Source organism: Corythoichthys intestinalis, chromosome 3, assembly GCF_030265065.1.
Source record: "Corythoichthys intestinalis isolate RoL2023-P3 chromosome 3, ASM3026506v1, whole genome shotgun sequence".
Lineage (NCBI taxonomy): Eukaryota > Metazoa > Chordata > Actinopteri > Syngnathiformes > Syngnathidae > Corythoichthys > Corythoichthys intestinalis.
In genome coordinates, this window is record NC_080397.1 from 31,085,541 (window position 1) to 31,097,427 (window position 11,887).

The 11,887-nt window shown below is 38.5% G+C and overlaps 1 protein-coding gene across 1 annotated transcript; it reads right to left on the reverse strand.

Moving 5' to 3' along the window:
* Positions 1-4,576: 4,576 nt before the first annotated feature.
* vgll4l (vestigial like 4 like) lies at positions 4,577-8,025 on the reverse strand. The gene is made up of 5 exons (XM_057832534.1): positions 7,869-8,025; positions 6,503-6,623; positions 6,166-6,421; positions 5,403-5,484; positions 4,577-5,277 (listed from the first exon to the last, which is right to left on the reverse strand). The coding sequence occupies exons 1-5, from the start codon at positions 7,933-7,935 to the stop codon at positions 4,976-4,978; spliced, it is 828 nt and encodes a 275-aa protein (XP_057688517.1). The 5' UTR covers positions 7,936-8,025; the 3' UTR covers positions 4,577-4,975.
* Between the last annotated feature and the right edge of the window lie 3,862 nt (positions 8,026-11,887).

Genomic DNA, 11,887 nt, shown 5'->3' on the forward strand with positions numbered 1-11,887 from the left:
GCCAGACGTGTCACCCTGCTGAAGCCAGTACACGTCCAGGCCCGTCTGCGGTTTGCTTGAGAGCATTTGGATGATTCAGAAGAGGACATGGAGAATGTGTTATGGTTAGATGAAACCAAAATAGAACTTTTTGGTAGAAACACAAGTTGGTTAAAAAAATTGACAATAATACTCGTGTTTGGAGGAGAAATAATACTGAATTGCATCCGAAGAACACCATATCCACTGTGAAGCATGGGGGTGGAATGATCATGCTTTGGGGCTGTTTTCTGCAAAGGGACTAGGACGACTGATCTGTGTAAAGGAAAGAATGAATGGGGCCATGTATTGAGAGATTTTGAGTGAAAATCTCCTTCCATCAGCAAGGGCATTGAAGATGAGACATGGCTGGGTCTTTCAGCATGACAGTGATCCCAAACACACAGCCAGGGCAACAAAGGAGGGGCTTCGTAAGAAGCATTTCAAGGTCCTGGAGTGGCCTAGCCAGTGTCCAGATCTCAGCCCCATAGAAAATCTGTGGAGGGAGTTGAAAGTCTGTGTTGCCCAACGACAGCCCCGAAACATCACTGCTCTAGAGGAGATCTGCATGGAGGAATGGGCCAAAATATCAGCAACAATGTGTGTAAAGCTTGTGAAGAGTTACAGAAATTGTTTGGCCTCTGTTATTGCCAACAAAGGCTACATAACAAAGTATTGAGATGAACTTTTGGTATTGACCAAATACTTATTTTCCACCATGATTTGCAAACAAATTCTTTAAAAATCAAACAATGTGATATTGTTTTTTTTTCATTAAATTTTTTTTTTTTTTTTTTTTTTCCACATTTCTTGTTTCTCATGGTTGAGGTTTACCCATGTGGACAATTACAGGCCTCTCTAATATTTTCAAGTAGGAGAACTTGCACAATTAGAGGTTGACTAAATACTTATTTGCCCCACTGTATCTCTAGAGTTTGCACACTCATGGTGAGCCAAGACAACAGGATTTTACAAAAAGATAAGAATATTTTGTAAGCATTGCGGAGGAACGTTTGGCTTTTCTCCTCACATCACAGGAATATATACTGCATGAGAAAGACAACTCTCTAGACATAGCATATAAACCATCTCAAAATGTGTTAATATTCAACTTGTAATGCACCCGTTAATGGCTCATAGTGAGAAAACGTGCTCTTTAAGTGTCAGCAAAATGCACTTGTTTCCGAAATGCTACAGTGCCTCACTGCCTCCATATCTGCTGATAGCTTCCTCCTTATTAATCATTACTGTAGTGCCTGTTATTCAAGGCTGTTTATTGATGTCACAAATAATGAGCCAGAATCGTTTAATATTTCTGCAGAGGATGTGGCCTCCACTAGATGAGGTAATTCTCAGCTGAGGCTGACACTTTTGACTGAACAGTTTATGTGTACTCATATAATGAGAATTTTTGAGGACTAGTCTAGTACAACAGTAGGTAAAGATGATAAATTTTGGAACATTAAATATCTACAGATTTGCCCATGTAAATTGCCACTGTGTTTAATTGATCAACAGTGCATAAATATGAAAAAATATAAGGCTTGCTTACTGATATTAATTAACTCTTCATTTCTATTTTTGATTTTGTTCATTTTTCATCATCTCATATCTAGGTTACTCACACCTCAGTTGTTTCTTCATTGTTAATTGTGTTTCCTGGCACCCTTGAGATTCTGACAGCTACAGTGACATTAGATGAGTTGTTGATATTATTTCTTAATTCTACTTCTTTAGGTTTGACAAATTTTCTTATATTGTATAAGCTTGCACTGTAATTAACACCTTCTGGGCTGTACTCTGATAAACATGGTTTTGGGCTGCATTTCAAATGTAGAAAAATATAATTGTGTCTTGCTGTTCAGTCAAATATACAATGAGTATATGTTTTGAGAATATCATATTCTGTCTGTATGGCTGCTTGGTTATGGGTCAACAATAACAGTTAAAATCCCTGATTTAATTCTGTTTGGTTCTGTTCTGTTAATTCTGTTTAAAAGCATAAGCATAAAGACACTACAATTCATATTTTATAGTTCAATAGTTCAATTCTCATATGCGTAGCCAGACATAATATTAACATGACCTTCAAGATTTAATTTTATTAGAGCCCAAAGTATTTCTCATTGCATCTGTCTGAGAGATTTATTGGGTAATGGTTTGATGCCAAACTCAAGACAATTTTTGATCAAACTAACCTTCTTGTTATGAATGTATTTTGCCTCTAGATGATGCTAGAGTCCCTACTCACTATTCCCAGAGCAACTCATGTTCCTAGTAGTCACCAAATTCAGCATTGGAGTTGTGTCAAGGAACAGTCATAGATTCAGTCCATTGGCGCTCATATGAGTTACTGCAAGTGCAATATTAATGTGTTATTTTGATATAGAAGTGGGTTTAGGACATTTAGATTGAAATATTTAATAACTTACACATCAATCACGAAATCCCCCTAAAACGAATCAAGTCCAAACTGAATCATACTAAACCTTTTGAGCATGATCATATGCAAGGCCAGACAAGATAGGGCATGCAAATAAGTAACTGAAGCGTGCGGCGAGTTCTCATGCCCAACCCTTCCATTCCCCTCTTCCCTCCCTCCTTTCCCTTGCCAAACAGGATCTGTAGGATCTCACCGTCATTTTCTCAGGAGACAGGAATGTCAGAACTCAGAGCCTTATGCATGTTTCTACATGCAGGCTGCATTCCCTTAAATTTACAGTAAAAAGTCCAGTTTGTTGCTCACACATCTTTTAAATTTCCCATTGTATGGCAACACCTCTCTATGTAAAACACAATGTGTGCACCGGATGTGTTACAGACGTATACTGACTCACTGCAGTTGTCTGGAAGCACTGCCCTTCCCAGTTTTAACAAGATCACAAAACTGCTATTCCCGAAAGAGTTTTTTTTTTTTTGCTTTATATGTCACTTCCATTATATACATACAGTATACAGTGGTATGAAAAAGTATCTAAACCTTTTGGAATTTCAAACATTTCTTCATGAAATCCCCATCAAATGTGATCTGATCTTTGTCAACATCACACAGATGAAAAAACAGTGTCTGCTTTGACTAAAACCACCAAAACATTTATAGGTTTTCATATTTTTTTGAGGATAGTATTCAAACAATGACAGAAGGGGGAAAAATAAGAAAGCGAACCATCACATTTAATAATTTGTGCCACCCCCCCAATCTTGGCCCATTCTTCTCTACAAAACTGCCGCAGTTCAGTCAGATTCCTGGGATGTCTGGCATGAATCGCTGTCTTTAAGTCATGCCACAGTATCTCAATGGGGTTCAAGTCTAGACTTTTACCTGGCCACTCCAGAACGATTTTTTTTTCTTCTGAAACCATTCTGAAGTTGATTTACTTCTGTGGTTTGGATCATTGTTTTGTTGCAGCATCCATCCTCTTTTTAGCTTCAACTGTCTGACAGACGGCCTCAGGTTTTCCTGCAAAACATCCTATAAACTTTTGAATTCATTCTTCCATTAATGATTGCAAGTTGTCCAGACCCTGAGGCAGCAAAGCAGCCCCAAATCAAAATGCTCCCTCCACCATGCTTCACGGTGGGGATGAGGTGTTTATGTTGGTGAGCTTTTCCATTTTTCCTCTACACCTAATATAATTCCACAAAATATATAGCCAAAACTCCTGTGGAGTGTCCAAGTGCTTTTTTGCGAACATCAAATGAGCAACAACGTTTTTTTTTTTTAGACAGCAGTGGCTTCTTCAATGGATTCCTCCCATGAACATCCTTCTCAGCCATAGTTTTACATATAGTTGATGTGTTACAGAGATATTGGACTGTGCCAGTGATTTCTGTAGGTCTTTAGCAGACACTCTGGGGTTCTTTTTTTACCTCTCTGAGTGTTCTGTGCTGAACTCTTGGCGTCATCATGGTGGACGGCCACTCCTTGGGAGAGAAGCAACAGTGCCAAACTCTCTCCATTTGTAGACAACTTCTCTGACCATCGATTGATGAATATCCAGACTTTTAAAGATGGTTTTGTATCCTTTCCCAGCTTCATGTTAATCAACAATCCTTGATCGCAGGTCTTCAGACAGCTCTTTTGACCGAGCCATGATGCACAGCAGACAATGTTTGTCTTCATTTCTTACCAGGTGTGTGTTTTATAGAGGGCAGGACAGCTTTAAACCACTCATCAGTGATTGGGCACACACCTGACCTAAAATGTTTGGTAAAAATTGGTTTCAATTGCTCTTTAAGTCTCCTTAGGCAGAGGTTTCACTTACTTACTTTCCCCCTTCTGTCATTGTTTGCATGCTATCCTCATTAAAATATGAAAACCTATAAAGGTTTGGGTTGTTTTAGTTAAAGCATGAACTGTATTTTCATCTGTTTGATTTCGACATCAGACGACATTTGATGATTTTATGCAGAAATGTGGGAAATTCCAAAAGGTTCAGATACTTTTTCATACAAATGTAAAAAAAAAAAAAAAAAAAAAAAAAAAAAAAAAAAAGCCAGAGCATACTGAATTTGTGTTAAGAATATATCTTTAAAAAAACAGGTCTTATAATTTGTTTTTATTTACATATTTATTTATTCCAAACTTATCAAAGCCTTTAAACGCTTTTCTTTTGCATGACAAGTGTAATCACAATAACACACATCGAATATCGGCCTGTCCGGTAAACCATCAAAGATGAAATTAATATAAATATAATAAAATGAAATGAAACATGACATTGAAATTTAAAAAAAGAAATGTTAAGGAAAAATTAGTTGATTCTTCAATTAAACCCATGGTAAGGTGAAGAAAAAGTGTAAGAAAATCCAAACTGATGCGACAATTGTCTGCTTCAGTCAAGGTACATAGTGGTCCAATCTGATACCCCAAAACTGTCCATCAGTCAGCAAGCGGCATGGAAAATACGCTATGTTCAAAGTCAGTTCCCTGCCAAGGTCAGAGGTCATTCTTTAGTTAATTTACAGACCAATGGTTGGATGCTGGTGACGATTTGCTTGCAGATTCTTTCATTACTGGATGCGGGCTTTGCGCGTATGCTGGTGAGTGTGTAATGCTTGGACTGCTAGGTGGTGTAGATGAACAGGAGGAAGACTTGGACTTAATCTGAAGCCACTTATCTCCCAACGCCTTGGCGAAGTGGTCATCGACCGACACGCTGATGGAGAGCTGCTGGGAGTGATTTTTCTGGTAATTCACTCCGAGACTCCTTTGGAAATGCTCCTCAACCACATGGTCATAGTTGTCGTTGGAGATGACTAAAATAGAAAACATGAAGATAAGTGTTGAACTTAAAACAATCAGATGTTTAATAAGAGGATTTTTAAACGATTAGTATTGATGGTCTGAGGTATGGATGCGCAATCACAATAGTGAAACAGACCTGATGACTGACTCTGGTAGACATCGGAGGTCACGGTGGGTTTTCTTAACGAAGAGACACAAGTGATCACAGAGGGACGCATCTGAAAATAAATGTATGAGGACTGTTATTTTAAGATCGAATGTCAGTGTAGGAACCTTTTCAATTATCATTTCTGTAACGTTCCTTTTGAAATGATTAAATCAGTTGTATGTATATTTACATAAATATTTGATGATGTAATGACCAGTTTTGGTGATGGCATATTGTATTATTGACGCGCATTTTCTACAAATTGTCTTTTAAATTGAGTTAAAAAAAAAAAAAAAAAAAAGTTAAATAGTTCACTCCGAACTGGTGTGTCAATACAAATCCTTAGGAGGACATTTATAAACATTGTAATTGAATATGAAATTAATGGGAAAACAAAGCAACTGAAAACTGCTTGAACAGGTTTGCCAACAGAGATCATATCCCACCCGCAGTTTATTAAGAGGTCAAAGTAGAGCAGTTTGTTGGGTCTTGTCGATGGCATTCCTTTCCTCCATTGCTCACATTTTCTTCTCAAATCTGGATGGGTTGCATAGCTTGGACATGCTCAGGCCTGCGTGTGTACAGCTGGATTCACTGACTAACTACACAAGGCTGATGTACCACGATGGTGGTTAGCCTGGAGCTAGACTGAGACTACAAAGACTCAAAACTGTATTCTGTATACTTGTCATGTCATGACATCCTGGGTGACCTTAAAGCTAGATTTAATTTCTTTATTCAAAACCATTACCTGAATCTGACTTGTACCAGTGTTTTTAGTCTTGTCCTCTGTACTCTCTGATTCCTTTCTCGGTTTCTTGATGAGGGCAAGAGGTTCTTCCATGACTGGAGTATAATACACATGGGAGGGCAAAGGGCTGGTTGGACTGGGTGCTGGGCTCCAGGTGGAAGTGGGACTTTGAGGGCTATTAAACAACACGGGTGCTGGTACAATTGGTGGTCTCTGAGCAGCTTTACCATTACTTCTGTTCAGTACCCGCTCACGTCTGAAATTGACCAAGAAAAGTGATGATAGCATGAGAAATGTTGAAATAAAGAAGGAGCTTCAGTACAACTACTATACTAACCTTTCCTCAAGAGTGAGACATCTTTCATGGCTGCGCTTGCGTTTGGGATACACTGTCGGAGTTCGAGTCCGTTCATTTGTCATGTGTCTGAATCTGTCTTCACTCCTCAGATGAGGCTGACCTGAAGAAAAGAATAGTATTGGATTGAAAGGCTTTTACACTCAATGTTAAATAAGTTGTTCGTCTTCTAAAACAAATAGAGGATTGTCATAAGTTAACTATTGGACTAATTAATTTGACAGTAGATAAGGGCTAATTGTTTTGATCCGCGACATTGAAATCCTTGACTGACTTCTCGTGTAAAAATGTTTTTTCTTTTTGCGCGCGCGCGGGCTTACCGTTAATTGCAAACTCCGTTAAGTTGCAAAACTCGATCGACCTGATCTGTGAGGGTTACAACACTCAGCTGATTCAATGCTAACGGTAAATGTTGTTTTTCTGCTTAATGCTGGCATTTTTCCCAGTCACTCCTTCAGAGGGGCAATCAGCACATTTTGTGATGATGAACAAATACACAATTTTGTCTGTTTTTGGAGCGTATTTTTAATGAGAAACGTTCACATGTTGATTTTCAATTGACACAAACGTAGTTGGAATTGTAGGCTACAGTATTTGTATTTTGTGATGCTTTGGTCATATTTTTGATTGTTTTGAATTCATATTTCATTTATTACCACAGACTGTTCAATTTGCTCTGGTGCTGCCAAAATGACATGCTGCGTGAATAATAGAATGTGTATTCTAAGATATTGGAGAGCTTTCTTTGGCTACTGTTTACTGGTTGCTCAGTTAACACGTTCAAATTGACATTGATACCAGTCCTTCAACTATATGCAAATCATACATCTAATGTGTCGAAAGAAAACAAGTTTTCTACAAGGTCACTGATACGAATACAATTGGGGATGGTCTATTTGGAATTGTCAAAAGATTGCTCACAGAGCTTTAACGCCTGCTTAGTGCTCCTGACACCTGCGAGCTACTCCCTCACATTTAATGCCATTGTAGAGGGAGGGGGGCTGGTTTAACCACACCTATGCTGATTTTCTACAGCCTCGGGCATGGATATTTTCCCTTCTCTAATGAGGCAAAATGTGGTGAATTACCCTTTTAGAACAAAATCCCAATTCTGATTCAACATTACAACACTTGACAGCATCCTGTCTTGGACAGTTGTTAATGATTGTTGTCTGTTTCTTTGGAAAACACACTACTTACAGTTAAGGACGATGCCAGAATATAAATATGACAAGATAAAATGAGGTGTCAGTGATCAACATGTTAATATAAGACAGCACAACTACTACACTGAATATATCATTCACCGTAGTTTATCAATGATTAATAAGCAAAGAACAAAACTTACCCTCTAGAATATACACCTTGAATCCGCTGCTCATGCGAGTAATGTAGTGGAAGTTTGCCACAGCCATCTCTGCTTGCCTCCCCAGTCCAGTCGAAAACTCACAGATGAACACCTAACTACTCGGGAATGCAGGACACAATGAGCTTCAATTGTGGACTGTGTTGGAATAGGTAATGAGATTATGGGTTTGAGCTCTCAGCCAGGTAACGTATCAGGTGAGTGCAAACGCAAGATGTGGCTTCCCTAGGACACATTCCCTGCATTCTGATTGGCTACTGGGAGAGCCAATCAAGGACTCTTCATTACACGGTGTTGTTGTTGTCCTTCAAGAGGAATGCTGGCACAAGTTGAAGATCGGGCCGGGAGTTCAGTGGCTGATAAATGTCATGATGCTGGTGGTAATATGAGCATTTAATACCCTCTCTTACACAAATGACACATATGAATTTTCTTTTCATATATCCTTAGGGCATGAAAAAAGTGCAGTGAAGCCTTTTGTCCCACAGTGCTGGTAAGCCCCCAACACAACCCCCCCCCCCCTTCCCCTCTGGACAGATATCTTGCCAAACTGCATTTTTTTCTCATGCTGAGCCCACCACAGCTCCAACCCCTTCAATAACCTGCCCTTACATGCATACATCTGCAATGTGCCACACAGCTAATCCAAAGGCCTTTGTCCCTGGCCACAGAAAGACTCCTAAGGACTGGAAATATTACTCCTGCATAATGAACAAGCTAATAAAAAACAAAAAATGCCCCTTAGATTGTGCCTTTATTTATAATGCACCTATTGGTGATATTTAAATTGCCAAATCAGAACAGTGTTATGCGTTTATTGTATTTTATCTATACAGTGGCCATAAGCGGAGTTTAGGGGGGGGGGGGGCAGGACCCCCCCGGTGGCCGAAAAGTGTCATTGCATGTAATTAACTTTCATATATATATAAAAGTGTTAAAGCAAGAAAACAAACAACAAAAATGAATGAAATGAACAACAACAAAAAAGATATTTTTACAATGGGTCAAAATGATTTTACGAACAGATCATGTGACCAGCACCTTAGACGGTCATTTGCTTTGCATATTACTTCCCCCCCAAAAAATAGGGAAGGGCAATTTTATTTTTCAAATGTTTTTTTCTTTGATTGAAAATATGTTTTTTTTTTTATTGAAGCAACTTCTTGGGGGATTGAAAGATTTAGACACAAATGTCCTACCCATAATATGGCCAAAACACAAAAAAGATTGCTAAAATCAAAGAAAACGTTTTTTAAATGAAAAATTAAGTGTCCAAATGCAAATTTTGTAGTCTCAAATATTTTTTCGCCATCAAAAACTTTTTTGTATGATTGAAATGTTTCTCTTTTTTTTTTGATTGAAGTGATTTTTCTTTTGAAAAAAAATTTTTTTTCGTGTGAAGCAACTTATTTTTTGATTGAATAATAAAGACACAAATGTCCTTGCCAAAATGATGCCCAAACACAAAACAACATTACTTCAATCAAAAAAGTTGCTTTAATAAAAAAAAAAAGACTTCAAACCAAAAAAAAAAAAAAAAAAAAAAATCCAAATGAAAATAGATTTCAGATGCATTGTTTTTAGTTTCAAATTTATTTTTGTATTCAAACACATTTTTTTTGATTGACGTGACTTTTTTTTCATTGAAAATATATATTTTGATTGAAGCATTTTTTTTTTTTTTTGATCGAATAATGAAAACACAAGTCTACCTCCATATGGCTCTGCCCAGGGGATACAATTTTTGACTGAGGTAACTGCATTGGCTCGACACCGGCGGGCATACCATATTCAATAGATGATGATCTTGGAGAAAAGTATAGCTGTCCTGCCAGCAGCCTGATTTAGAATTCCCCTCAAGAACGATGGGAAACAAAATAACGCTCATTTTCAACTTATTATTATAAATATTCTTGTAAAATTTTATTGCAGACACTGTGTTTTGGGGTCATCAACATGTTGTGTCCCCCTGCCCCAAAAGTCAAACTCCACCTGGCTCAACAACGTGAAATCCAATGTCTCAAAATGTTATGCTCATTTATTCTGTTAAATGTCAACACGTTCATTTTGGATTTAATTTCTCTCAAAAGTGTCGTCCTTACGCAGCCGTTGATATAGCATCAGCCGGTGGAAGTAGCTGAAGCACAGCAGGATTTGCGTGGGTTGCATTTCGCCCCATTCAGTGACAAGATTGACATAGAGTTATAATTCTGTCGTATCAATGGCAGCAGGTGAATGCAAAGGTTTAAATGAGATGTGCCTTCTGCCATCTAGTGGAAGTGCGTTGATTCTGCATCTCGCTCCTCTTGTCTTTGGCAGACTCCGTAAAAGTACAGCCATTTCATTAATTCATTCATCCATTCATTCATTAATTCACCCACTTGAACAATAACATTAAAAGTAATTACAGGAAACGTCAAATATGACTGAAAAACTGCTAACATTTTAATACATTAAACAAAGTATCAGGAGAAATGACAAGAAACCAAACATGAACATTAATCATCAGTGGGTGATCATGGTGGTTTGTGGGGTGATTTGTAACGGGAAAGGATTCTTGGGCAGGGTACCTTACTTTTCACTACATTGCTTTTATTGTGTGTAGTTAAATGCATTGTACGCACAGAGGAAAATTAGCTCGCATAGCTCCATTCCGGTGCGAAGCACATTTTCGAAACAGTCTCTAGATATGTACAACACAAATATTTTACGTCCCGCATAATTACAATTACCTGAGCTACAGTAAGGAACATTTAAATTCATATTTTGATTCAAGTTGTGAGTTAGTTATATGATAACGGTGTTGTAGCATAATTAAGATAACATCTTTAAAAACATTTTATTTCACGCTTGTATATAGATCATATACTTCTACATATTGGGACGTCCACGTATTAAAATATTGCAACTCTTAGTAATGCAGTACAGGTCTGAAATACTGCGTACATAAACTCTGATAAGTAATTTTATTTTCTAAAACACCGCTCAAAAATAAAGGGAACATATAAATTAACACATTGTAAACATTAATGAATGAAATATTTTTATTAAGTACTTTGTTATTTCTATAGTTGAATGTACCGACAACAACATCACACAAAAATTATCAATGAAAATCAAATATATCTACCCATGGAGGTCCGGATTTGGAGTTATACTCAAAATGAAAGTGGAAAACCACACACTACAGTCTGATCCAACTTTGATGTGATGTCCTTTAAGCAAGTCAAAATGAGGCTCCGTAGTGTGTGTGGGCTCCGCGTGCCTGTATGACCTCCCTACAACACCTGGGCATGCTCCTAATGAGATGACGAAGGGTGTCCTGAGGAATCTCCTCCCAGATTTTGACTAGGGCATCACTGAGCTCCTAGACAGTCTGAGGATCAACCTGGTGGTGCCAGATAGATCTAAACATAATGTCCCCGAGGTGTTCTATTGGATTTAGGCCAGGCGAACGTGGGGGGCCAGTTAATGTTATCAGTTCCTCCAGAACTGCTTGCATACACCAGCCACATGAGGTTGGGCATTGTTGTGGACCAGTAGAAATCCAGGTCCCACTGCACAAACGTACCTTATGACAGTGGGTCCAAGGATTTCATCCCGATACCTAATAGCAGTCAGGGTGCCTTTATCTAACCTGTAGAGGTCTGTGTGTCCTTCCAGGGATATGCCTCCCCGAACCATCACTTACCCAGCACCACACCGGTCATGCTGAATGATGTTGCAGGCAGCGTAATGTTTTCCACGTCATCTCCGGACCCTTACACGTCTGTCGCATGTGCTCAGGTTGAACCTGCTTTCATCTGTGAACTATGCGTTACTACGTTGGTTGAATGATGCGAGAAAAGTCAGAGACACGGAGAAAGAAGAGTGTTTGTTGTGACGCTGTAGCATACGCGATGCTAGGCTAGGTGGCTCCAATATTTCCTGACTGTAGTCGACAGCCTACAATCTAAGCGTAGATATCACATGCATATAGAACTACATGTGAAATGACAGAC

Excerpts from the sequence above, each read along its gene's own strand:
- vgll4l (XM_057832534.1), bottom strand. The coding sequence starts at position 7,935 with ATGGCTGTGGCAAACTTCCACTACATTACTCGCATGAGCAGCGGATTC. Across the intron at positions 6,422-6,502 it reads TGTCTCACTCTTGAGGAAAG|ACGTGAGCGGGTACTGAACA; the intron begins GTTAGTATAGTA and ends GGTCAATTTCAG. Across the intron at positions 5,485-6,165 it reads CTGGTACAAGTCAGATTCAG|ATGCGTCCCTCTGTGATCAC; the intron begins GTAATGGTTTTG and ends ATTTATTTTCAG.